The 27,687-nt window shown below is 42.5% G+C and overlaps 1 protein-coding gene across 2 annotated transcripts in view; it reads right to left on the reverse strand.

The window, feature by feature from the left end:
- Nucleotides 1-20,475: 20,475 nt before the first annotated feature.
- armh3 (armadillo like helical domain containing 3) overlaps nucleotides 20,476-27,687 on the reverse strand; it is a 117,864-nt gene continuing 110,652 nt past the window's right edge. Inside the window, exons 25-26 of one of the 2 annotated variants that reach the window (XM_048550982.2) lie at nucleotides 22,349-22,465; nucleotides 20,476-21,272 (exon numbers count right to left, since the gene is read on the reverse strand). In XM_048550982.2, the coding sequence (XP_048406939.1) occupies nucleotides 21,180-21,272; nucleotides 22,349-22,465 (210 nt within the window). In that variant the 3' untranslated portion in view covers nucleotides 20,476-21,179. Of the gene's footprint in view, nucleotides 21,273-22,348; nucleotides 22,466-27,687 lie in introns of those variants that run through there. The other variant, XM_048550983.2, reaches the window with a different exon arrangement.

The following is a 27,687-nucleotide window of genomic DNA, read 5'->3' on the forward strand; positions in this document are numbered from 1 at the left end:
TGTGGGAGCACTTACAGCAAATGGACTGCAGTGCTTCAAAAAGGCAGCTTACCATTACCTTCTCAAGGGCAGCTAGGAATGGACAAGAAATGCTGGCCCATTTCATCATGAACAAAAAAAATTCAGAAAGGCAGGGACAGAAACCAGGATTAATGCTCAACTAGTTCTACCTTCATCTCGTCTCCAATCTTTGCCTCCAGTTTCTGCCCCTCATTCTCTTTGAGGAACTGGATTTCCTGTTGGGATTCACCTCCACCATCATTAGTTTCTAGCACCTTTCTCAAGGGCTGTTCTTTAGATCTGGCTCGAGTGGGAACTGGTCATTTGACCACAGAAGGGAAGGGGCTGGCAGTTTGGAAATGATTGACCCATTTCCTTGTCTGACTACCCACATACTGACCAAACGCTTGCTTCCCCCACTGGTTAAGAGCCTGATGGAACAGCCACCTCAATATATTATACCTAGTGAGTTTGGGTAATGTTACTTCCTAGGGGAGTAGGAATCTTGGCTGGTTATTTGACCCATTATCAGTCCAGGCGTTTGGATGTTAATTTGAGCAGCCTTCATTATACTGCCGGGGAGAGAAATCAACCTTTGAAGTTGTGCCTGAATGAATTCAGCGCTACTTAAGCGATATAAACAGCCACCAGGGGAACTTGCTGCTTGCTCCTCTCATCCCTCACATGAGCTCCCACAAATCCAAGTGACCAAAGATTCTCGCAGATGGTCTTGGCCAGAGGTCAGCCTCGGACTCAGAGTTATAAATTTAAACATCATCCCAGAATCTGAACTCAAAATCCATACTGGCTCTCTTAAAAATCAATGCGCTTTCAGAGTCATTATAGCACAGGGGATGGTTGTTCAGCCCATCAAATCCATGCTGACCTCCATAGAGCAATCCAGTCAGTTTCTTCACACAACTCTACCCCTTAAACCTGGTAATTTATTTCTCTCAAGTCGTTTCCTTTGGACATCATTGATCACCTCAGCTTTCAGTTCCCTTGTAGACAGAGTTCCTGGTGCTGTCTTTTGTTGTGAACTTAAATTGAGGTTCAAGCTGCAAAGGAAAATAATCCCGTGGCACTATTTGTGGAGCTCTCCCTGATGGATATTTATCCTTCGGCCAATAGGTTACCTAATCCTTTATCTCACTGTTGTTTGCAGCAATGTTGTGTATCCAGGTCAATGTCTCTCTCTATGTTCAGGTCAGAAGCTGACAAGCTCACTGGTGTTTGCAGGATGTTCATCTCCTAAAGGATATTGGTAACCCAGATGGCTTTTTACATCAATGGCTTCATGGTCACTATTATTGGGGCTAAGTTTCAATTCCAGATGTTTACATTTAAATTCAAGTTCCACCATCTGTCAATGTGGGATTCGAACACACAACCCCAGAGAGTTAACCTGGGTCTCTCCAATCTAGTGACAGTACCACGGCCTCCTCAAATATTTGGAATTACATCGTTGTTCCTGTCTTAGAATTTCCTCCCTGGCAGCACTATGGGTCTACCCACACCACGTAGACTGCTGTAGTTCAAGGAGGCAGCTCAGCACCAGGTTCTCCAGGACAACTAGCAAAGGGCATTAACACTCGCCTTACCAATTTTACAAAAAATTGCAACAGCAGCTACTCTTCGAGAATATTTACCTGCCTTTGGGAATATTTTTAACAAATTGAAAGAAAACAGTTAAATCCTGTTATTCTTCTGAACTATTCAATTTCTACTGAGACCCTTCTTGACTATGCATTTTGCACTGGATACTAACTGCTGTAAAACTGCCTGAATTTATTTAGCTCCATTACTGCATATCTTCCACTCTTGAGAGTGTTCTGGGTTAATCACCATCAACAAACACCTTTTTTTAAACTAACTTGTCAATCATCTCACTCTTCTTAAGCTGTAAATGAAGGAGATGGTCCAAATAGTTTGGTCTGTTTTCACAAGCAATGCTGCAGCACAAGTTCCCGGGAGAACTTAGCAGGAATCTGAAGGCACAGGCTTATTTAAGAAAGACTCATGAAAAAAAAACTGAGAAAAAAAGAAACATCAGTGACAGGAGATATGATCCAAGTCTTCAACTGCTCAGAGGCAATGTCGATGTAAAGTGATTAATTAACACATGATTAAAAAATGACTAGAAACACAAGATGCCTCTCCAACCTCTTTGACAGTTTTATTAAACCTTTCAAATGGAAATGATGAAATGGCATTAACCTGAGGCATTAATTCTGTTTCTTTTTTCCCCTTTTTACTGCTTGAGGACTGCAGGACTCTAACGTTGAGTTTTAAATTCCTTTTCCTCAGCGAGGGGTTAGGGTTTGGAATGCACTTAGAGTCACAGTCATACCACATAGAGGCCTTTTGGCCCAGCAAGTCTGTGCCAGCCTATTGACATAAATCCCATTTTCTAGCACTTGGTCTGCCGCCTTGAATATTATGACATTTCAAGTGCCCACGTGTAGGTCGTGAGGTTTCCTGCCACTATTACACCTCCCAGCCTAGCTTACAGTGCAGTAGCAAAATTGGAATGAGGGGAGGATGGACATTGCCATTTTTAGAAGGGAAGCTCTATGGTCACTTTAGAAAAATGAGCAGAAATTGGATAAATAGCCAGCTCCTTCTGGAAGGTAAGCTAACAAAGTGTGTAGCTGGATGAACACAGCAGGCCAAACAGCATCTCAGGAGCACAAAAGCTGACGTTTCAGGCCTAGACCCTTCATCAGAGAGGTGGATGGGGAGAGGGTTCTGAAATAAATAGGGAGGGAGGGGGAGGCGGACCAAAAGATGGACGGAGGAGAAGATAGATGGAGAGGAGAGTATAGGTGGGGAGGCGATAGGTCAGTCGGAGAGGACGGACAGGTCAAGGAGGCGGGATGGGTGACCGGACAGAGGGAGACAGGACGAGTTTGGTTTTCATCCTGAATAGGTTTCCAAAGCCCTTCCACAGACAGTAGAAAGAAAATAAAAGAAAAATAGGAATCCAGTAGGTCAATGAGGGCCAGAATATGCACAATGGGCCAAATGGCCTATTTCTATTCTGAAATTGCAACAGCAGCATTTAAATATTTCTTGAATTGTTCCAAGACACTACTACAGCCACCCAGAGCTCCAAACTATGGTGTAATAGCTTTTGTGATAACTGAAGAAGTTCTAAATTTAACGTCCACTAGGTCAAATCTACACTGTTTATGCCTGAAGCTCATATGGAGGAACAATTGAGTTTCTACTGAAAAAGATAGAGAATAAATCTTCGGAATTCTTTTGACTAAAAACTTGGCATCTGCAGAGTGAGGGCTATGATATCCCTTGGGATTCGATTGGTAGAAGATCATGGCAATGACTCAGATACTTTCTTTGCTCTAATTTAATAAGCTACGGCTCAGAGCACTCATATCTATCAAAACTTTCAATGTTTTTCTTCCACAAATAATATTTTGCTGAAGAGAAAAATCAATGCTCATAAAACGAAAGTTGGTTTGGTGAGCTGTGGATCCCGGTCAAACCAATGCTACAGCAACTTGCAGTTACATAACACCTTTAATAAGATGTTCCAAGGCACTTCACAGGAATAATATGGAGTAAAATCTGATCCTCAACCACGTAAGGAGATATTAGGCCAGGTGACGAAGGGCTTGGTCAAACACATCTTAAAGAGAGGTAGAGAGGGTGAGAGGTTTATGGTGAAAATTCCAGAGTTCAGGGCCTAAGCAATTGAGAGTTACATTCAGGGACTCACTTATGTTAGACATGTTGAAAAGAATATTATTGTTAGCGTGCAGAAAGAACAGTGCTTCTGCTGTTGGAGGCTGGAGAAATTTGGTTTAAGTGATATGTATTTGAACCTTTCACGTAATCTGTGGTGTCACTGTGATGTCAATAGTAATGTGTTTGTGTTCTACAACGAGGTCAGACCCTGTAAAGTTCAGAGCACACTGCTGTGTAGCCTTATTATCATGTACAGACTGCTCATTAAAATAACTGAGAAATCTGGCCTCAGCTTGGAAAGAAAGACCACAAGTACCGGCACGGTAGTCTGGTGTAGATTCCAGTCGGGAGTAGATGATATTTTCTTCATAGACCTGAACAACCCCCAAGCAAAAAAAAAAATCCTTCAAAGGGAGGGCTGAACTCTTCCTTGAAGAGAAATGGAGTGAGGTAGACTCTGAACTGGCAGCATGCCCACATCAGCTACGCAGCTCCAGCCTGTTTCAATCTAAAACCGAAAGAACTGCAGATGCTGTAAATCAGGAACAAAAACAGAAGTTGCTGGAAAAACTCAGCACGTCTGGCAGCATCTGTGAAGTAAAAGAACAGAGCTAACGTTTTGGGTCCGGTGGCCCTGCCTCAGACCCTACCCTTTGTTTTTGTTCCAGCCTGTTTCAAAATGCTTTGATGTGACTGAAGCATAAGACACAAGTACTCAGCTGGGAGGTGTGGAAGATTCAGTTCCACAGCTATGAAATCTCCATTCAAAGCAGCAACAGCTCCAGGTCAGTAGTTCCAGTGGCCTCATTGCCAAAGAGATCCTGATCTAGCCAAATGTTGCTGAAACCTCAGCAGGGTTTTTTTATCCCCAGTCAGTCCTAGTAGCATTTGATATTCATTTTAATCCTGTAAATCTTGCAATTAAATGTGACAGATTCACCAGTGTGTCCCAGCAGCTAGCATATGTTCCCAAAGTAAAAGGTAAAGGCGTCATGACTTCAAGGCCACTCTCTCATTAGGGAGAGAGGAAGAGATGACTGGTGGTGAGTTTAATCCGAGGACCACCTCACCTAAGGCAGGGGATGAGGTTGAGAAGATGGGGCCTTCATGGTGACCTCAGCTGATTCAGGAATCAAACCCATGCTGTTGGGAGTTACTCTACATTGCAAACAAGCCACAAACTGAGCTAACCATCATGAAGCATCACCTAACCATAATGGTAAACTTATTAAGGAGCCTACTCATGTCTTACGCGATTGAAATAAATCCTTGCCTAACTAGGAACAAAAGCAGAAGTTGCTGGAAAAGCTCAGCAGGACTGGCAGCATCTGTGATGCAAAACTCAAGAGTTTAATGTTTCGGGTGTGGTGACACTTCCACAGAACATATCTTCCACAATGGTTACCAAATATTTCAGCTGAAGTAAAAGACATTCCCAGCAAAGATGGAGTATATTCCATTTTGTGAGCACGCTTCTCAGCCTCTCCTAGAAAATGAGCTTCCATACGAAGAAAAATGTATGAAATTTTGCAAAGAATATTTGCAGTTTCTCCAAGAGTTTGATCAGCTTCATGATCCTTCAGCAGTTTGTTGGAAGAGATTGGGCCTCTTTGTCCTTCAGGGAATCCTGACCAGGAAACACAACCCGGGGGTGGAACTGAGATCATGCTTCTCTCAGGCCCTGTTTCATCATTTCAGGGAGATCTTGTGATACCCAACTCTTCAATCTTTGATGCAGTGTCATGATCCCTCTAATAGTCTTGCAGATTAAGGGGAGCAGCAGTTTGTGTGAGCTGCTGTTCTCATGAAGAATCACAGCCTGTGTCCAATGAAGGAGTGTTAAAAGTTCCAGTACATTCACCTTTACAGGGTGCTCACACTGGGGTTATCGTTTGGTAGCGCACAGGGAGTGCCTGATGAGAATGTACAGGGAACAGGAAACTCTACATATCCAGGGAAATCCTTCAGCAATAACATACCTGAGAATGATGGCCTACCTTTGTATGAGGAACCAAAATCCTTCTTTGTCTATCGTCACTGCTAGTGGTAATGGTATACATTGCTAAAGTTCCTCTCATCTCATATTTCCATCCAGAGTATTTCGTGGCTTCAGATTAGTCCCAACATTTTGACTGTGAATCTTCCAATGAAAGCAGCAATCACAGGAGCGATCTTGCCGATTCTTCACAGTCCTCGTGAGACTTTTGAAGAAGTGAATCCTTACTCTGCAGTCTTCCAAAAGATTCAGTCAAGACAGTGTGGAATTGGAGGAACAGAGGAGGTCAGGCAGCATCAGAGGATCAGGAGAGTCGACATTTCGGGCCTAGACCCTTCATCAGGATTGGGAAAGGAGCTGGGAAATAAAGAGAGGAAAGAGGGGTGGGGCTGGGGGAAAGGTAGGTAGGACGGTGATAGGTGGATGCAGGAAGGGGTAGTAGGGATTGGTCATTGAAAGGGTGGGGCAGATAGGTGGGAAAGAAGATGGACAGATTGTGTCAGGTCAGGGAGGCGGGGATGAGAGGGAGGGATAGACATGGGATGAGGTTAGGGTGTGGAAGGTTTTGAAACTGTTGAATTCTATGTTTAGGTAGAATGTACTTAAGTAGTATGTTTAAGTGGTGAATTCTATGTAGGCTTCCAAGGTGGAATATGAGATGTTGCTCCTCCAGTTTGCATGTGGCATCATTGTGGCATTGCAGGAGGCCCAGGATGGACATGTCACCCAGGGAGTGGGAGGCAGGGATTAAAATGGTTGGCAACTGGAAGGTGTTGTTGATTATAGCATATGAAGTGCAGGTGTTCTGCACATCTGTCACTGAGTCCAAGTTTAGTCTCACCGATGTAGAAGAGGCCATATCAAGAACAAGAGATACAGTAGACCAGGCTGGAGGATGCACAGGTGAACCCCTGTCAGACATGGAATGCTTATCTTGGGCCTTGAATGGAGGTGAAAGGGGAGGTGTGGGGGCAGCTAACACACTCTCTGCAGTTGCGGGGAAAGGTGTCGGGGGTAGTGGGGTTGGTGGTGAGTGTGGAACAGACAAGGGAGTCTCAGAGTGAGTGGTCCCTACGAAAGGCAGATAGGGGTGAGGAGGGAAATATCTCTCTGGTGGTGGGGTCGGATTGTATATGGCAGAAGTGGTGGAGGCTGATGCACTGGATGCGGAGGTTGGTGGGGTGATATGTGAGGATAAGGGGGATTCTGTCTTTGTTTCTGTTGAGGGAAGGGGTTTTAAGGGCAGAAGTGCAGGAAATGCAGCCACACCAACTAGCCACCAAGGCACACGACCAATTCTCACTTGTCTCACTACACACAGACAATGAGGAACACAAATTTGACTGAGACAACACATCCATAAATCACACATGCCAAAAAGAGACACACCAGGAAATTCCTGGAGGCCTGGTATTCTAACTGGAACTCCATCAACAAACACATTGAATTAGATCCAGTGTGATCTGGGAAACAGAACGGGAAGTGGTACCAAACACCCCAACAAACTGAGGCATATAAATAACAAGCGGGACAGAACACTGACATTTCACGGGAGGCGCACTGACGGTGTATTCTAGCAGAGTGACGAATACCCACCACCTCGGTGAGCAAGTCTACAACCTCAGTCCCTTGGGCCAGCTGTCCTCTCAGTGTTATAAGCTTTGGGACATTGTTATTAATCTTTCTCTTTTTGTTCCATGCCAGCATTCATGCCATTGACCTCCAACCCCATTTCAAATGATTCTCAGGAGGAATCATGAGATCTCCAAGATGTATGAAGCTCGAAACAACTGGTGGGTTGGGAAGATGGTGGGTTGGAAATATATTCAGTCTTAAGGGAAATATATTTGGTCGTACTTCAACTAAGAATGTTGAGAAAATAGTTCTAGTTAAATTTTGGAAACTGAGAAACTGAACTGTGGAGGAGATGTAGAAATAAGAACATACAAACATAGGAATTAGGAGCAGGATTTAACTTAAGCTTACACTGCCATTTAATAAGATCATGGCTAGGGTTAATAAATTTGTACACGAGTCTCTGGGGTAAATTATGATCTTAGCATTAATTCAATAATCCTGTGCTAGTAATCTGCCAGGAGGTTGGAATCTGTCCAGCTCAGAACATGCTTTTCTGTCATTTTATCATTATGTAGACTATCTTATAAATATTATTTGAAGGTAACCTAGAATTCTGGCCTGAGCCAGAAGAACACAAATTGGAACAAGTTAACGCAGAGGAGATAGCGGAGATGGAGAGGGGGCAAGACAAGGAGAGACTTCAAAATAAGGGATAGGCATTGTGGTGCTGTGTGATCAGGAGCCAATATAAGTCAGCAAGTACAAGGAAGATGGTGAATAGGGCTTTGTGAGTCTGGATATGGGGAGCAGAGTTTTGAATAATTATATGTTTGTGATAAATGTGAGCAAGAAGCCATGAGTGTGCTGGAATGGGTGAGCCCATAAGTAACAAAGATATACTTGAGATCTTCAGCCTCAGATGAGCTGACACAGGGAAAAGGTTAGACAATATTCGAGATGGGAATGGCCAGTTTCATTGATGCACAGATAATGCGGTTGGCATCTCCTCTTAGAATCAGATATAATGCTGGAGTTTTCAAACAGTCGAATTCAGCCTCAGGCAGTTGGCTGGAAGACAGAGGAAGCTGGTAGAACCAGAATAAAGGCTGTGATGGGGAAGTGAAAACAATTGCTTTTGCCTTCTCAACTGGAGGAAATATTGGACAATAGCAGACAAAGGCAATAATAGAGATGGTGGGGAAATGGAGCTGTTTGCAAAGATCATGATTGTTTTTGAACTCTTCCAGGACCAGAATGTCAATGAGAAATAAGACAGGGATAAAGGACGAATCTTCAGGGGATACCAGAGAGAGTGGTGCGAGAGTCAGAAGAGAAACCATTGTAAGTGATTCGTTGACTAGGTCAAGATAAACAGGAATGGAGTCAGGAAAGTCTCACCCCATTGGACAACAGTAGAGATGCTGGTGAGCATAATGTTCTGGACAACTGTGTCATAACTTATAGGTAGGTTGAGAAGGACTGGGAGGGAAAGACTATGTGGTCACAATTACAAGCAAGACATTGTTTAACTCTTTTCCTCAGGATGTTGGCATTGCTGGCAAGGCCTGTCCCTAACAGCTCCTTGAAATGAATGGCATTCCAGATGGCAGTTCAAAGCCAAGCCAGTTGTGCAAGTCACATGTAGGAGACACTGGGCAAGGATGAAAGGACAAGAGGAATAGTTGGGTTTTTACACATTTCGGCAGTGGGTTCACAGTCACCACCCCGAACTGAACTTTTAAATTACAGACTTTTATGGATTGAATTTAAATTTTTGTGGTTGTGGTGGGTTTTCAACCCACGTCCCCAAGGCAATGGCCTGGATTAATAGTTAATGATGACAACACAAACCATCATGACTGCAAACTTGCCAAGAGCCATTTCAGTACTGCTCAGCAGAGTGGAACCTGACTGGAGGGATTCAAACATGGCATTGAGTGAGAGATTGGAATGGATTTGGGGACAGCACATTAAAGGACCTTGGTGCAGAAAAGAAGACTGGAGCTGAAATCATAGTTTGCAAGAATGGTGGGATTAGGAGGGTTTTTTTAAGGGCAGGGATGATAGCAACAGATCTGAAGAGTGGAGAGAGTGGAAGAAATCTTTGAACTTGCAGTAAAGGCAATGATGGAATTACTTAAACATATAGGAGTGTTTAATGAGTTGGAAATTACATGCGTGTGAGATTACCAGAATGTGACAGAATTAGGTCATGGCTTTGTACCAGCAGACTTAACTTCGTTGATTTAGTTTCAATTTGCACAGTATGCTGAGTTTCTACAACCAAATTATGAGTGACAGAATTAAACAACACTCATAGTTAATAAAATCCTTACTGGAAAGAACTAGCACCACTCCTTAATAAAACATTTACGATTCATCAAATATTAACACAAAAGTGGCAACGTAAGGAGCAATCTTGTATATATTGATATCCATAAACTAATTTTGAAAGTCAATTACATTTGTTATGAATATTCTTCCCTGAAAGTAACTTGCATATCTCATAGCAATATTGCCATCGAACAGGGATTTTGCGTTATATTCTCTAGCATTTAGATGAATAACAGGCAACCTCATTGAAATATAAGAGACATTGCAGGGTTCTGGCTGCTCAATGGCTGAAAGATTGTTTCTGCTGGTCAGGGAATCTAAAGTACTTGGGCAGAGTAACAGGATAAGGTGTTAATCATTTTGGACTGAGATTAGGAGAAATTTGTTCAAGAGAATTATGAATCTTTGGAATTATCTACTGCATAAGCTTGTGGATTCCTTGTCATTGAACCTATTTAAGGTTGGAATAGACAGCTATTTGGACTTGCAAGGAATTCTAGGATACATGGGTTACTTGGTAAAGTGGCAGGAATTCCACGATCAGCTAAAGCTATTGAATAGCAGAGCAGGATTGATGGTCAGAATGGTCTACTCCTGCTCCTATTTGCTTGTGTTCTCTAATCAAACTCTGTACTTGCACTTATATAATTTGTTGGTCGCTGAGACGTCATACCTGGACAATGAAAACTGTGACCAATTCTTCAGCCACTGCCTCTTAAATTTCAAGTTTGGGATCAGAAGGGCTACATGTTCTGCTAATTCTATCAAAGACTTTAACAAATATCCTCTCAGTTTTGAGAACTCTATCATCCCTGAGCATTCCCAGCTTTGTTCAGGGATAGGATTCCAAATTTCCACTGGCATTTGTGTGAAGTGCTTCCTAACATCATTCCTAAATGGCCCAGCTCTAATTATAAACTTCTGCTCTTTTGTTCTGGGCTCACGACAGAAGAAATCATTTCAAACCATCCTATTAATCTCTTAATCAGTGGAAGGAGCTTGATCAAACCACATTACTGATGGTATCTCTACTTATGCTAATCTGGCTCTCTCACACTGTCTCTCAGTAATGCCACTTTCCCCACCTTACTGTGGTACTGACTGTAGATCTCTTGCTGGTAATCCAGGCCCCTCACACCATCACTCGGTAGCACCTCTTCTGCACCATCCCCACGCCTCCAGGATTGTGGTACTGACTGCATCTTTACCGATGTCATTCAGCTCCCTCACGGTCACTAACACCTCTCTTCCTCCAGTATTGTGGTACTCCATCTCCTGATGTTAACTGAGCTCCTTCACACTATCACTTAATAAATCCACCCCTAAATAGCTCAATGAGATGTCATCTGGGCTTGTTCTTCAGACACAACTTTGAAGTTCAATTGACAGCTCCATGGCTATCACAGAATATGGTATGGGCTCCCACAACCAATCTCTGGCTTGCTCACATTCTGGGATCCAGTAATGACAATTCATATCAGTGCCTCTAGTTGGGACAGTCTGCCAGGAAACCTGCTCTCCACAATTCTCCAGGATTGACTGTGTCCTACGTTAATGTCAAGTGAGGACAAATTATTGGCTGAAACACTACCTGCAGTCAAATGGCCAGTAAGCTGATCACTCGAGGGAGCTTGGAATGTAGTATTGGAAACAATTTCTTAGCAATAAGGAGGGGAATAAACAGAGATAGTGAGTAATTCTGAGGTTATCTTATCTCAAGATCTCACTGAGTTGCAGCAGATGTGACTAGAATTAGTTTTTATATTCACTTCCAAATCTAAAAGATCAAAGCTGCACAATATGTATTAATACACTTTGAGTGGCAGTAATGAGCATTCTTTCACCAGAGAAGCTAGGTGTAGGGCGGAGACACTGTGCAGGATGCTCAAAGGTTGGATAGAGCAGGGGAGGTGGCAAATATGCAACATTTCACATGCAACATATAATTAATAGCAGGCACTCCCAGTGTGCAGATCATTCAGTGAAGCTGCTGGCCCTTCCACCTCCTGCTGTAGATTCTGCATTCATAAACACTGCTGATTCTTCGCAAAAGCACCAGAATCACATAAATATCTTTTGAAGATCATATCTTTGATTTCACAATAAAAGACTTCAATAACAACTCCTTGATGTTACAAGCTTTTGCTGTTACATGTTCCCCTCACTTCTCCCCTTTCCACCCACAACCAAGAATTTTATATTTCCTTTTTATCTATATTTGTTGAGTCAAAGCAAGGAATATTAAAATGGAGGAATAAACACAGAGCAACGGAGAAATAAAGTGTAGAGCAAAGCATCCTCGACACTGTTCCGTTAAACATTCCAAAGACAGGATCAGCATGAGGTAAGAGTGCCAGGTTTTCTTCATTAAGTGAATGCTAATGAACCAGATGGGTTTTCACAAAAGCGATACTGGTTACCATTAGACCATTCTTTTAAAAATTCCATATTTATTGTATTCAAATTTCACCATCTGCCATGGTGAGATTCAAATCCATAACTTCAGTCTGGGGAAAAATAAAATCTTCCAACTCTTTTAACATGAAAGTAAATTGCTCTCGTCTGGACTGTTAATCTAAAGACCCAGCTATGTTCTGCAGATTGGGTTTGAATCTCATCATGGCAGATGGTGGAATTTGAGTTCAATAAGAATCTGGAATTAAGAATCTCATGATGACCATTAATCCGTCAATTGTTGGAGAAGCCCATCTGGTTCACCACTATCCTTTAAGAGAGGGAAACTGTCATCCTTACCCGGTCAGGCCTACATGTGACTCCAGACCCAAAGCAATGTGGTTACTCTCAACTGCTCTCTGAGCAATTAGGGATGGGCAATAAATGCTGGCCTTGTCAGTGATGCTGTCTTCCCATGAATGAAAAAAAATCACATGGGGTTAGAAACAGAGTTAAACTCCCTCCATGTGGTCCCATGAAACATTCCCAGGACAGATAGAGTTTGCCTGACCTGCTGAGTGTTCCCTGGGTTTTTGCTTCTATTTGGGTCATTGATAGGTTGAAGTGGATCAGATGTTATATTGTGGGCAGAATTTCCAGCCAATCTGTGGGATCTGCCTATAAAGTCAAGATTTACTAGGATGTTGTCTGGTATGGAGGGAAGGTCTTACCACGAAAGGCTGAGGGACTTGAGGCTGTTTTCATTAGAGAGAAGAAGGTTGAGAGGTGACTTAATTGAAACACATAAAATAATCAGAGGGTTAGATAGGGTGGATAGGGAGAGCCTTTTTCCTAGGATGGTGACGGCGAGCACGAGGGGGCATAGCTTTAAATTGAGGGGTGAAAGATATAGGACAGATGTCAGAGGTAGTTTCTTTACTCAGAGAGTAGTAAGGGAATGGAACGCTTTGCCTCCAATGGTAGTAGATTCACCAACTTTAGGTACATTTAAGTCGTCATTGGATAAGCATATGGACGTACATGGAATAGTGTAGGTTAGATGGGCTTGAGATCGGTATGACAGGTCGGCACAACATAGAGGGCCGAAGGGCCTGTACTGTGCTGTAATGTTCTATGTTTGTTCTATATGCACAAAGTTTTGAAGTTGGTTAGAGTCTTTGGGTTTCCTGTCTCACTGCAAGAGTATAGATCATTATTGAAGGAAAAGAGGAGTGTGGAAGACCATGGTTTCAAGTGGATGGTGGGGTACCACCTCACTGCTAGCTGCAGCACTTTGCATCGAAGAAAATTATGTTGCCTAGGAGAAAGAGGAGCTAGTTCAGTTACTGAAGTGTTTAAAATTAGTTATGCTCAATTTTAAAAAGTAATTAGGCATCAAGGTTGACCATAAGGTGCAAGAGCAGAAGTAAACCATTCAGCCCATTGAGTCCACTCTGCCATTCAATGAGATCATGACAGATCTGAAAATCCACAGCTCCATTTTCCTGCCTTTTCTAATAACATTCAAGCACTTTCAACATTTCTAAGGGAGGTGAAAATGGAAATTGTTGAGGCATTGGCCATAAATTTTCAGTCTCTCTTAGATTCAGCTATTGTATCAGAGAACTGGAGATAAATCAAAACTGCAAATATATCAAAAAAAACCAAAAATCAAAGAATTATACAGCACAGGAATGAGCCCTTTAGCCCGTCAAGGCTGTGTGGCATATGATGCCTCTCTAACTCTATGACTTTTGCCCCTACACAGGCTGTATCCCTCTGTTCCGTATCTGTCAAGATGCTTCTTAAATGTTATTGTAAATGCTTCTACCACCACATCTGGCAGTGCATTCCAGGCACTTACCACCCTCTGAGCTAAAAATCTGCTTTTCACATCTCCTTTAAACTTATCCCCTTTTACCTTAAACCTGTGTCCCTCAGTAATTGATATTTCAACCCTGGAGAAAACACTCCAACTATCCATGCCTCTCCTAATTTAGTAAATTTGTATCAGGTCACCCCTCATCCTCTGACATTCATGTGAAAACAAACCAAGTTTATCCAGTCTGCCCTCAAAGTTAATACACTCCAAACCAGGCAACATCCTGGTAACCATTTCTACACCCTCTCCAAAGCCTCAACTCCCTTCTGGTAGTGTGGTGACCCAAACTGTACACAATACTCCAAATGTGGCCTTATTAAAGCTCTATAAAGCTGCAACATGACCTGCCAATTTTTATACTCCATGTCCTGACCAATGAAGGCAAGCCTGCCATATCCCTTCTTGGCCCCCTTATCCACTGGTTTTGTTACTTTCAGCGAACTGTGGCCCTGTACGTCTGGAGCCCTCGGTATTTTAACTCTTCTAAGGGTTCTGCAATTTGCTGTATGCTTTCCTCCTGCACTAGACTTCCAAAATGCATCACCTCGCATTTGTCCGGATGAAATTCCATCTGCCATTTCTTAACAAAATCTTCGGCCTATCTATATCTTTATCCCCTGGCAATCCTCCTCACTATTCCTAGCTCCCCCAATCTTTGTTGTCTATAAGCCTAATAATCAGGCCATCTATATTCTCCTCCAAATCATTTATATATTACAAACAATATAAATGTACCTACACCGACTCCTGTGGAACACCACTGGTCACAGATCTCTAGTCAGAAAAGCGCCCTTTCTATGCCTTCCATGACAAAGCCAGTTCTGTATCCATCTTATCACAGGTCCTATGTGACTTAGCCTTCTGTATCAGGATGCCATGAGGAACTTTATCCAAGGCCTTGCTAAAGTCCATGCAGATAATATCCACTGCCCTGCATTCAATCATCTTGGTCACCACCTCAAAAAACTCAAACAAGTTTGTGAGACACAACCTTCCCCACTTAAAGCCATGCTGCCTAAGTCCATACTTTTTCCAAATGTGAGGAAATCCTATCCCTAAGACTCTTCTCCTATAATTTCCCTATCATTGATGTAAGGCTCACCAGCCTGTAGTTTCTTGGATTATCTTTAAACCCCTTAAAAAAAAGGAGCAACATTGGCCATTCTCCAGTCCTCTGGGACCTCTCCTGTGACTAAAGAACATACAAAGATTTCACACAAGGCCCCAACAATTTCCTCCCTTGGTCCTGAGGACTTCTCCACCTTCTCTAGCCTCACCATCCACATGGCCTTTTCTTTTGTGAATACCGATGCATAGCATTTACTAAGGATCTCATCCACTTCCTCCGGCTCCTTTCATAAATTCCCTCCTTTCTCCTTGAGCCGGACATACCCATTCCTTAGCAAACCTCTTGCTCCTTATAAATATGCAGAATGTCTTGGGATTTTCCTTAATCCTGTTTTCCAAGGACACATTTTAGCCCTCTTAACTCTTTGTTTAAGTTTTTTCCTGCTTTCTTTATATCATTCAAGGATTCTATCTGGCCTCAGTTTTCTAAACCCTTACCAATGCCTTCTTTTTCTTTTGCCTAAGCTCACAATTTCTCATCAGCCAAGGCTCCAGAATTTTGCCATCCTTATCTTTCATTCTGACAGAAACATGCTGGACCTGAACTCTAATCAAATGGCCTACAAAAAGGTTCCCACATTATCCTTAACTATAAATAATTTAAAATATATGGAATTATGGCCACTGTTAAATGTTTTTGAGAAGGCTTGTAGCTCGGGTTGTGGATTAGATTGTAGACATGCTCGCCGGTAGGTAACATCGTCAGTGCGCCTCCAGTGAAGCATTGCTGTTCTGTCCCACTTGTGCTTGTGAGATCCGGTTGGAATGCTAGGCCTCCAGGAATTCTCTGGCCTGTCTCTGCTTGGCTTGTGCTATTATGGATGTGTTGGCCCAGTCCAACAACCACCCAGCGACAACTGCTGACGAACGTAAAGGATCCCATACCCACAACCAATAAAACTAATGTAATATACAAAATCCCATGCAAGGACTGTGAGAAACATTACATAGGCCAAACTAGAAGAAAACTACCAACAAGAACACACAAACACCAACTAGCCACCAAGTGGCATGGCCAGTTCTCACTGTCTCAATAGACACAGACAAAGAAGGACACAAATCTGACTGGGACTACACATCTATAATAGCACAAGCCAAACAGAGACATGCCAGGGAATTCCTGAAGGCCTGGCATTCCAACCTTAACTCCACTGGCAAACACAAAGAACTAGACCTGATGTACAAACCACAGAAAAGCAGAACCGGAAGTGATGCCAACCACCCCAGCAAACTAAGGCATATTATTAACAAGCAGGTCAGAACACCAACGCTTCACCGGAGGTGCACCCTAGCAGGGTGATGAAACGTCTGCAATCAAGCACGGTGGCTCGGCGAGCAAGTCTACAACATCATGGTCATTGTTCCCAAAATGCTCCACAAATGAAGCCGTGATGACCAATACCAGGTCTAGTATGGCCCCTTCCATAGTTGGACGATTGACATATTGCTTCCAGAAACCCTCCTGGACATACCTAACAAACGTCCCCTTCATCCAAGCCACTGGCTCTAAAGGAGTCAAAAGACAAGCCCAGCAACTCCAAGCCACAAATTTTAAATTCAGTGATGGGGAAGCTTCCAGAAACAGTAATTCAGGACAAGATTAATCATCACACTAGTATGGGGTGGCATGGTGGCTCAGTGGTAAGCAATGCTGCCTCACAGCACCATGGACCCAAGTTCGACTTCAATCTTGGGTGACTGTCTGTGTGGAGTTTGTACATTCTCCTCATATCTGCCTGGGTTTCCTTCAGGTGCTCCAGTTTCCACCCACAAGCCAAAGATGTGCAGGTTAGGTTGACTGGTTATGCTAAATTGCCCACAGTGTGCAGTCTAGGTGGGTTGGCCACAGGGAAATGCAGGATTACAGGCAAAGGGCGGATTGAGGTGGGATGCTTTTCAGAGGGTCAGCATGAACTTGATAGGCCAAAAGATCTGCTCCCACACTGTAGGGATTCTGTAAAGAAATCTAAACATGGCTTTACCAAGTGACTTGAATTTTCTTCATGAAGTCACAGAGTGTTAATGAGGGTAATGGTATTAATGTGGTATAACAAACATGTTATTTTAAGTTTATTCAAAAGCCTGGTTGAAAATCTCTTTTGGGTCTTGTGGATAGTAATGATGAGAAACAACCTGATCCTTTTTCCACTTTTGATATATTTTGTGCAGTCGTGGGGCACGATTCCACTGCCCTTCTGCCAACAGAGTTGTAACAATGGAAACACTAACGGTGAATTTGTATTTTTCAGGCTGGAAACAGGTTCATGTTGGGCTTCCCCAGGAGTTGGTGCTGGAATCCTTGCTCTTCCTGAAATATAATAATGTCTTAGTGCTGAATGGGGAATAATTACCAAATTTGCAGACAATATAAATGTTGGAAGTATGCAAACTGTAGAAAGCTAGCAGAGAACGTCAAAAGACATAGGTAGGCTCAAGAAATGGGCAGATAAGTAGAAGACGGAATTAATGCAGAGATGTAGGAAATGATTTATTTTGATGGAAAGAATAAGCAATGATTGTAAGATATAGCATGTAATTCTCGAAGGTGTGTGGGAGCAGAGGGTCCTGGGTAAAGATACTTTTAATCAGCCTGTTTAGACACATTACTACACACTTCTGGAGCAGGTATGACTGAACCTGGGCGCTCTGGCCCAGAGCAAGGGACATTACCACTGTGCTACAAGAATGCAAGATGTGGATGTTTGAAAACAAAAACTGATAAAATCACATCAACCCAAATAACCATTTAAATTAAACTGCTTTAAAGGGGACAACTGCAACAAGAACTGAACTCAAAGATTTAAAACTAACTTAGTGCTGTGTTGGTATGTAGAGTATTTTTTCTCATGGTCTCCCTCTGAAGTGGGACCTGATCCCACTACTTTATGAGTCAAAAATAAGAGTGCCACCCACAAAATCAGTTGACAAAAGCTACAGCTTCATGAATTAGACGTTGTTAATTTGCATGGTTATATTTTGCTCCCTGACATGCATCAAATTTAAGGCACATCTTAGAGCTTCTGATGTTGAGGTGTTTAAAAGCAAAGGTGCTGCAATGGCTGGGAATTAAATCCAGATCAACAATTTGGAAAGTAGCTAAGCTCACCACTAAATCATTGTTGTGTGACCTGGGGGTATATGTACATAATTAATTAGGTAGTAGGACAAATTAAGATTATACACAGTATACAACATCCTGGCTTTATCATTAGGGGCAGGGAGTGCAAGAGTCAGGGACACTGTTAAACCTGCATAAAACATGGCTCCAACCTCAACTAGAGTACAGCATCCGGTTTTGGACACTGCACTTTAGAGGGTAGATGAAGGCATTACAGAAAGTGTAAAACAGATTAATAAGAAATATTCAGGGATGAGAAATTTGAGTTCCGTGATAGATTGGAGAAGATTGGATCATTCTCTTTGGAGAAGCTAGAGAACAGTTTGGGCTGAAGTGTTCAAAATCATGAGGGGCTTAGACATGGTGGATAGATGGAACCTGTTCCCATTGGTAAAGGGGTTGAGAACCAGAGGTCGGCACAACCTTAAGCTGATTGAGCAAAAAGCCCAACAGTGTCACAAAAGAAAACATGGTTCACGCAGATAACAAGGTGTAGAGCTGAATGAACAAAGCAGGCCAGGCAGCATCAGAGGAGCAGGAAAGCTGGCGTTTTGGGTCTGGACTCTTCTTGGTTCATGTACTGGGTGGCTTGGGTTTGGATGGCACTGCCTGAGAATGTGGTAGAGGCAGGTTCAATTGAGAGGGGAATTGAACTATTATCTGAACAGGACAAATGTGCAGGGCCATGGGGAGAAGTCAAGATGGGCACAAGATGAACTGCACTTCAGAGAGCCAGCACAGACACAAACGGCCACATGGCTTTTGTCTATGCTGTAACTAGTTTACGAGATATAAGGTCATAGGCTCAAGTTTTATTTCACAGATTTAAGGACAAAGTCCAGGTTGACACTCCACTGCAGTGTTGCACAGTCCAAGATTCCACCTTTTATATGTGCTTGCCCACTCGAATAAACATCTCACAGAGGACTTCTCCCTGGTGCCTAGGCCATTTTTTAATCTTCAACCAAAATTACTAAAACGAAATTTGCTTGTTATCACATTGTGTTTGTGGGATCTTACTGTGTGGAAACAGACTGCAGTGTTTCCTACATTAAAACAACAACCACACATCAAAAAACCCCTTTGATTTGAGTCTTTTGAGACATGCTTTTGCATTTCTTATCATTGTGGATGTGCAATAATTTTTAACCAATGCTGTGTGTACTTCCTGAACACATGGGTTCAGTGGTCAGCACTGTTGCCTCACAGCTCCAGGGACCCGGGTTCAATTCCACCCTCAAGTGGCTGTCTGTGGAGTTTGCCGATTCTCCCCGTGCCTGCATGGGTTCCTTCCAGGTACTCCAGTTTCCTCCCACAGCCTAAAGATGTGGAGGTTAGGTGGATTGGCCATGCTAAACTGCCCCGTAGTGTCCAGGAATGTGCAGGCTAGGTTGGGGGTGGGTCAAGGTGGGATGGTCTTCAGAGGGTTGGTGTGGACTTGATGGGCATAATGGCCTGTTTCCACATTGCAGGGATTCTACGTCAAATGAGTTAGTTAATAAATGTACCAAGACAGGAAGAGCTGAACTTCAATACTAATGTCACTGGCAGGGTACAATGTTTCTGTCACCTATCAGCACATACCTCTAATGAAATACAAGAATGCAGCAGCGTAAATCATGATGTATGTTAATCCAATACATTCACTCACACGATGCTCAGGCTGAATTTCACCAGTTTTTTTTTCTCCTTTGAATTTCGCCAGAAAATAAAAGTGTGTATTTCCAACAGAATCCTCTTTGGGGAAGCCTTGAAACCAGAGTCATAACTTCTGAATTGGAAGAGAGAGCTCCCCGACTCTCACCTCAGCAACCCACCAGGTGTCTATCATCTTGAAGTGATGGGTTTATAGATAGTGCATGTTCTCTAGCACCAGGTTGAGTGCAACTGGCAAAGAGATGGCGAGGTGTCTGATTACACGGTTATTATTAAGAGAACAAATTCTGGATTCTGTATCAGAGTCTGAGCCCGTCTTCCAATGAGGATTGGGGAAGGGTTGCGTTGGAGAGAGACACAGATAGAAAAAGAGAGATAGAGACAGCAAAACAAAGAGTGAAAGAGAGGCAATGATTACTTAGGCATGGGACAACTTTCTGAGTTTTGTCTCTCTGGCCCATGGATGCCAAGGTTGAGAGTATACTCTTTTATCATTGTTTAACTGTGATCAGCTGTCCCAACATGGAACAGAACTAACTTGGAAACCCACATTGGGTAAACCTGGCCCTTCGTGAGCCCTTTCTAATGCCCCTCCGAGTGTTTTTGCTACAGAGTTCTGAATTTTAATAAGATAACACGTCCAATCCTAGCTGGAAAAAAGGTGGCTTCCTGAAAAAGATGCTATGTTACAATTCTTTATTGTCCAAAGCACATTCCACAATAGATAAGAAGCTGCATCACTTGGGAGCAGCGATTGACACTTCCAGTAAACACAGTAACTAGGGACCAGCATTAAAAAGTTCGAGCCAGCTCACACCAAACCGACACACACTGGCCCGGCCAGGTTCAGCTCCCAACAAGTTCAGATAGTCTGCAGGACTCTTGTTCCCCGGGTGGAAATGGTAACTCAAACTCACCAAGACTGTCACACACGTGTGACTGTGGAATCTGGTCACACAGCCAGTCGCTCTTGACACTGAGTAAGGAAGCTCAGCCAGGGAGAAGGAGAAGGAGAAGTATAATACTCAGGAGACCAGGGACATTTGTTTCACTCTGCTATGATGCCAGGATCAGGCTTCCAGCTTTCCAAAATTCAACAAAAAGAATTCAAGGAGTTCCAAGAGTCCGACCTCAGGGATGCAGCATGAAACTGCACAGTTGATGTTCCTTGTCCTCGCTGTAAAGCCAGTTTTGCTCTGATGGTATTCAGATTGCCACAAACAACATGCGCCGCAAGAGGTCAATCGAAGAATACCATTGCACATTCTTTCTTAAAAAAAAAAGGGAGAAATCATTACATGATAATCCAATGGAAAAGAAAATCAAATATCATTGTGCTAGGAAACCAGAGGTGGGGGCACGGGATTGATAGACAGAGGCCACTTTCAGGAGATGGTGGAGAACTCTTTCAGCAAGATTTCCTGGCTCAGTGTATTAACAGCAAGGTTCTTCCTCACATTAAGACTGATGGAGCGGACCTACGGGAGGACAGAGAATCTCTCAGTGATGGATTACACTGCAATGGAGTCAACACAAATAAAAAGGCTAACGTTGCGCTTTAATAGAAACAGAATATGTTGAAAATTTTTACCAGGTCAGGCAGCATGCTTGCAGAGAAAATCAGAGTTAATATTTCAGGGTTATGTCCTTTCATCAGAATTGGCCACTGATCACAGCCCTGAAATGTTAACTCTGTTTTGTCTCCGTGCATGCTCCCTGATCCATTTGGCATTTCCACAATTTTATGTTTTGACTTCAGATTTCTAACACCTGCAGCACTTTACATTTTATATCGAGATAAAGGGTCATGTAGCACACAAACAGACTTCTTTTTTCCAATTTGTTTGCACCAATCAGATATTCCAATCTGACCTAGTCCCATTTGGCCTATATCCCTCTAATCCCTCCCTTTTCATATACCTTTCCAGATGCTTTTAAATGTTATAATTGTACCAGCTCCACCACTTCCTCTGGCAGTTCATTCCATTCACGCACTATCCTCTACATGAAAAGTTACCCCCACGGGTCCTTTTTAAAACTTTTCCGTCTCACCTTAAATGTATGCCCTCTATTTCTGCCCTCCTTTATTGTAGCAAGACGACCTTGGCTATGCACCTTACCCAGAGATTGCCCATGTTGTGCTTGCCATGGCTTACTGAGTAAAACTTCTACCATAGATTCAAAAGATCTCAATCCAGGGGCATGGGCACACAATTTGGGCTGAGAAACTCTGTCTGCTCGTGACCCCTATACAAAGAGGAGGATTAGGGTGTGTTCTCCCAGAACGCTGGCCAATATTTATCCTCTAACCAATATCACTAACAGAGATTACCTGAACATTATCACACAGCTGTTTGTGGGACCTTGCTGTGCACAAGTGGGGCTTTCGTATTTTCTGTATTCCAAAGACTTCATTTCAAAAAGTACACTGTTGGCTACATAATACTTTAAGATGCCCCAAGGTCGTGAACGGCCCAACAACAATGCAAGATCTTTGTTTCTCATCTTTAACTGCACAGGGCCTGTCTGCATGGGACAAACGTTGCTTTCTCACCAGCTCTTTGAAGAAAGCTGCCTCTTTGGGCTGCTCTGAGTAACGTTCGTACTGGTCCAACCCGTCCTGGAGCTTCAGTGTCAGTGTGTCGTAGTTAGAGCGTACCACCTCCAACACCTGAGGAGACAGGAACACTATTACTGAAACACAGAGGCCAAAGCAGAGAAAAGGTAGCAGAAGTAAACAAGGCCAATCAAGTAATATTTTGTCAATGATTTAAGAGCCTTAAAACCCTGGAGAATCTGTTGGTAACAGTGAGATGAATAGTCCCAGAGCATCTAACTGATTCCTTTTTAGCACCCAAAAACAACTACCACATGCTGAGTTTTGTCTCGAATATTGCGAGAATGGGTGAGGAAGGAGGAGGAGGAGAAGGATGTACAGGATGGAGAAAAGGTCAATTCAGACGACTAAACATTGATGATAAACTTCCAATAAAATAAAACTTGCCATTCAATATAGCTTTTTGACTTGATTCAGGATATGTAACCTTTACACTGTTAGGTACAGTGTTAGAGCTTGAATCATCCATAATCACATTATCACAAATGTTCCCAGAAACTACTGCCCTACAGGTTACAATCTCAATTTCAATTGACAGTAGGTCAAATGCTTTCAGTCCAATGATTCAGAAGTTGTTTGGGAACAATTAGTGTTGCTGAATCCTTGCGCCGGTGACATCATTGCTCCCCCAGCAGTGTCATAGCTCTCCACCTGTGACCTCACTCCTTGCACAACATCAGTGCCAGTGACCTCATTCAAAATGACAGAGAATTCTGTGTGATATCAGAGAATACTCTACCACAGAAGGCAGAGAAGGCCAAGTCACCAAATATATTTATTTAAGAAAGAAATAGATTTCTAGACACTAAATGCTCAACAATATGGGGAGAGAGTGAAGCACAGAGCTGGGATAGAAGATCAACCATGATTATACTGATTGGTAGTGCAGACTCAATGGGCGGAATGGCCATTCCTATTCCTACTTTAAAAGCTTCTAAGCATTTCTGCCAGTGATATTACTGCTCTCAATGCAAGAGCAGGATAGCAGAAACAGAATAAATACATGGACCCCTCTCCTCTTTCCACCCGTCACCTCAATTATTTAATTTACAAACAGCAGTTTGACCTGTTACAACATACAGCCGTATTTTTCCGAGACAATGCAGCTGAATTCGATAATGAGTTGCCTTGAACACCAAAGTCAATATATTTAAGTAGTGAAGTTTGCTTTCTCCTTGCATTCTCACTTTAGCAAAAAGAAAGGAATTTTAAAGAAAGGTGTTGTTAAGTTCAGTTTTCTAGTTTGAATTATCACTTACAATGAAAAGACATTGAAAGCATTAGCAAGATTACTGGGAGGAGAAGATGACAGGGTTAAGTAGGTCTGCTCTTTGAGAGGAAGCAGTTTAGATGGACATTCACAGACATTAATCATCCCAAATAATCCTCATGACCTGGGACAATATTTCATTAGCTCCATGTAAAATCAAACACAATTTCTGAAACAAGCACACAAGAAGCCTGTCAGTCCTCATTTTGACAGCTTTCTCCATGCACATATGTATAAATGCATCGATACTTGCCTGAATATTTGCAACCTGGCTTCTCAAAAATAAAACCCAGTGCCCACCAGCCTGTCTTCACTGTATTTTCACAGATTCAAAATGATAATGAGCTGGTAGTAGGAATGAATGGTCCCATAATGCACAAGGTGCTGTCTAGGGACAGGAAAGCATGTGGTAATTAGGATAGTCTGAGGTCCCCCAAGCATAGAATTATCTGACATGTTTGAAAATAATGTCAGGTCATTAGAAAACTGGCAAACAATAAAGAACAGATCCAGAGGTGGAAATGCATGAGTACACAAAATAAATCCAATTATTTACAAGAACATCTTGCAGTATTTCAGGGTCATTAGCATTGTAAAGTGTTCTAAAGTGTATTACGAGAATATCAGTCAAGAAACTTGCCACCAAACTACATTAGGACATTTGTAGGACAGATGAGGCAGGTTTTAAAGAGCATTTTTAAAGGTAGATAGAGAGGTTGACAGATCTAAGGAGGAAATATCAAAGATTAGGATCAAGGGAGCTAAAAAGGCATGGCTTCCAACAGCAAAGCCATTCATTTCAGAAATATGCAAGAGACCAGAAGTGGAGAAGTGCAGAGATCACAGAGGATTGTAGGGCTGGAAAAGTTTACAAAAACGGAGACGAGGTCAAGCTATGGAGAGATTTAAAAACAAGAACTGCAATATTACAATTGGAGCTTATAACAGGAACTCAGACAATTATATGTTTGACCCTAAACCATTAACTTCGACACCAAGATTTGCAATCTGGAACAGAATGACTGGAAATCAACCAAAAGAAACCAGTATGATTCCTATTTCAATTGTGGCCTGAAATCTAGTGTTCTCAAGAATGCAACACACACAATCATGCAATGGTAAGACTGACTGGTTTCTTTCAAAGAATCCAATGAAATCTTTTCCGTTCACCTCTATCCATCAGAACAAGCAGAACAAGAGAATTCTGTGTGATATCAGAGAATACTCTACCACAGAAGGCTGAGGAGGCCAAGTCACCAAATATATTGATCGATCTTATATCTGACTTGAAGGGTGTCATCTCTGACACCTAATGTTTTGGGAATGGTGGTTTAGGCCCTCTATTCATATTCTGGAGTTGAGCTTCAGTCAGTGCTCCAGGATAGGTTGCACTGATACTTGGAGTGCAGCTGACAGTAGAAGAACAATCAGTCTGGAACAACGGCTGGAGTCACGTTGGAGATCTTTAAAATCTAGTTCAATGGCAGAACAGACTTGAGGAGCTGAACTGAATACTATTGCTCCTGTACTGTTGACAACACACCTTCTGTGTCAAAGAATTGCTAGTGCAACTGAAATGCTACACCGTAAACATAAACCCCTGCTCCAAGAATACTCTTAACATTTAGCATAGTTTTTTACCAGTAGGTAGGAAACTGTTATTCAGCATAAATATCTTTAGGATCGCTGAGGTTTTGAAAGATGCTGTACATAGCAGGCTTTTTCTTTTCCCTTACTCTGGCAGAGGGAGGTCTGAAAACGTTCTGCACATCATTATATGTCTTCCTAATATTAGGTAGTAACATGAAGATAGTACAATCACAGACTAAACTGAAAAGGAACATGGGCTGCTGTGCAATACTTCCAAATGAGATTATAACATTGCTTGTGTCGTTCAAGATCAGCAAGGCCTTGGGTTGATCCGTCAAATGTTGTGGATTCATGGTTCTCAGTTGTGGAAACTTCCATTTCTCAGGGCTGGGCAAGGCAGGGTGGGAAAATCAGAGAGCATAAGATCACCATTCATTGCACTGTTGGACGGTGGGTTTGGATGAGAATCAAAACAACACCAACTTTCATAGAACACCACAGGGCAGACATGGGTGTGGCACATACGGAGGTGGTCAAAAGGCTGTGATATCTCACATTTTGAAGCAGTCTGTCAGCATCTTCATTAAGTGAAGACAGGAGATGACAGACATGGAGACTTTGGGAAGTTACAGTGACACATTAGGAATATATTTCAGAGAAAGTCAGTCACATCAGTCCAGAATGAAAATGGTTACCTTGAGTCTTTATTCAAGTATATTAAATATCACACACTATAGGTAAAATAACTTTTGAACTGAATTCAAACTCTCAAACTACTGACAATACTTGGGTTTTCAAGCAAGTAGATTACAGGGAGTGTGAGGGGGTGAAAACGTATGGCAGGGAATACAGTTCTGTAGACAGATTTAAGACTTAACAGATACTGGATTTTAACATATCGGGCTCTGGGATGGAAATAAATGCTATCAGGAGCTGAAATGCAAAAGTCAAAGCAGCATTGGTGTGAATACACTGTTCAATCATTCTAAGCTGAGCACCAAGCATGGACGAAACAGCTAGAGTGCTTTCTGATGGCTGACTCTTACACACTGACAATGTCACTTATTTAGCAATACTAAACTGTTTTGGGATCATGCTCAGTGGAACAGCCCCCATGTATCATTCAGTAGGAGTTGCCAGAACAGTTTAATGACAATGACCTTATCACATCTTGTTCCAGAAGATCTGGTAAACATGTTTACTTTAGAAATTTGACATTTTCCAATATTGTTCCCACCCTGTTGGGAATCTGCAATGATTTAGATGGTAGCAAAGTTTGAAACAGAAGTCCATTCAACCCGACCAGGTCGTTCCTTCTCAGACAGCATGACTTCCTTTTTACACAGTGTGGAGGTATTGGACTGGGGTGGACAAAGTCAGAAGTCACACGTCAGCAGGTTGTAGTCCAACTCCTTCACCTGATGAAGCAACAATGCTCCGAAAGCTTGTGACTTCAAATAAACCTGTTGGACCACAGCCTGCTGTCATGTGACTTCTTCCTTTTCTAAAATGACTTTCCATACCACCGTTCACCCCCAGTGAATCAATCATCTCCTGCATCTGTTCTACAACATCTAATTCCCTTATCTAGTACTGAATTGCCTCCATTTAAGCCGAGCCAGAATAAATTCCTTCTCTGCCCATCCGTTGATCTAATGAAATGAACAACTATATCGGCCAAGAAAATACCAAGTTCCATTAGACAGGAGATTCTCAGGGCTGATCATTGCTCTTGAGTAGTCAGCCATTCTGGGCTTCGGTGACAGCTCCTGACATTGGCAAATAGGCAAGAATTCTCCTTTTCTCCTATGCTCAGTGTGCAGGTACGTGAACGTAGACTGTATATACCAGCAGAACATATCTGCAATGTGTGCTATCCACAAGATGCACTACAGGAACTCCTCAAGGATTTTTCAGCAGGCCATCTGAACCTATGACTTCCACCAGCCAGGATAAGGGCAAAAGACAAATAGGAACACCACAATTTGTAAGTTCCCTCACACCATCTTGACTTAGAACTTTATCTCTGTACCTTCAATGTTCCTGTGTCAAAAATCCGTAACTTGCTCCTTAACAACATTATGGTTTCCCCCATGTACCAAGGATTTCAGCAGCTCAAGGTGTTCAGTAGCACCTTCTCATGGGGCAACTGGTGACAGACACTAAATTCTAACATTACCAGCAAGCTCAAAACCCAAGAAAGATTATTTGAAAAAGGTAAACTTGCAAAGCAGGAGTGGAAATCCAAGCTGACTTCTGCACTCTGTATCAAGGACATAGAGGGCAACTATACTGCTTTTGATTAAAACTGCAGCTAAGACTAGGGACAGAGCCCACAATGCTCAGGATCTGAGTCCTCATTACAATATGAAACACTTGTTTCACACACTGACACTCTTTCCCTCTTAATGTTATA

The sequence above is a fragment of the Stegostoma tigrinum genome, chromosome 20 (genome assembly GCF_030684315.1).
Source record: "Stegostoma tigrinum isolate sSteTig4 chromosome 20, sSteTig4.hap1, whole genome shotgun sequence".
NCBI lineage: Eukaryota > Metazoa > Chordata > Chondrichthyes > Orectolobiformes > Stegostomatidae > Stegostoma > Stegostoma tigrinum.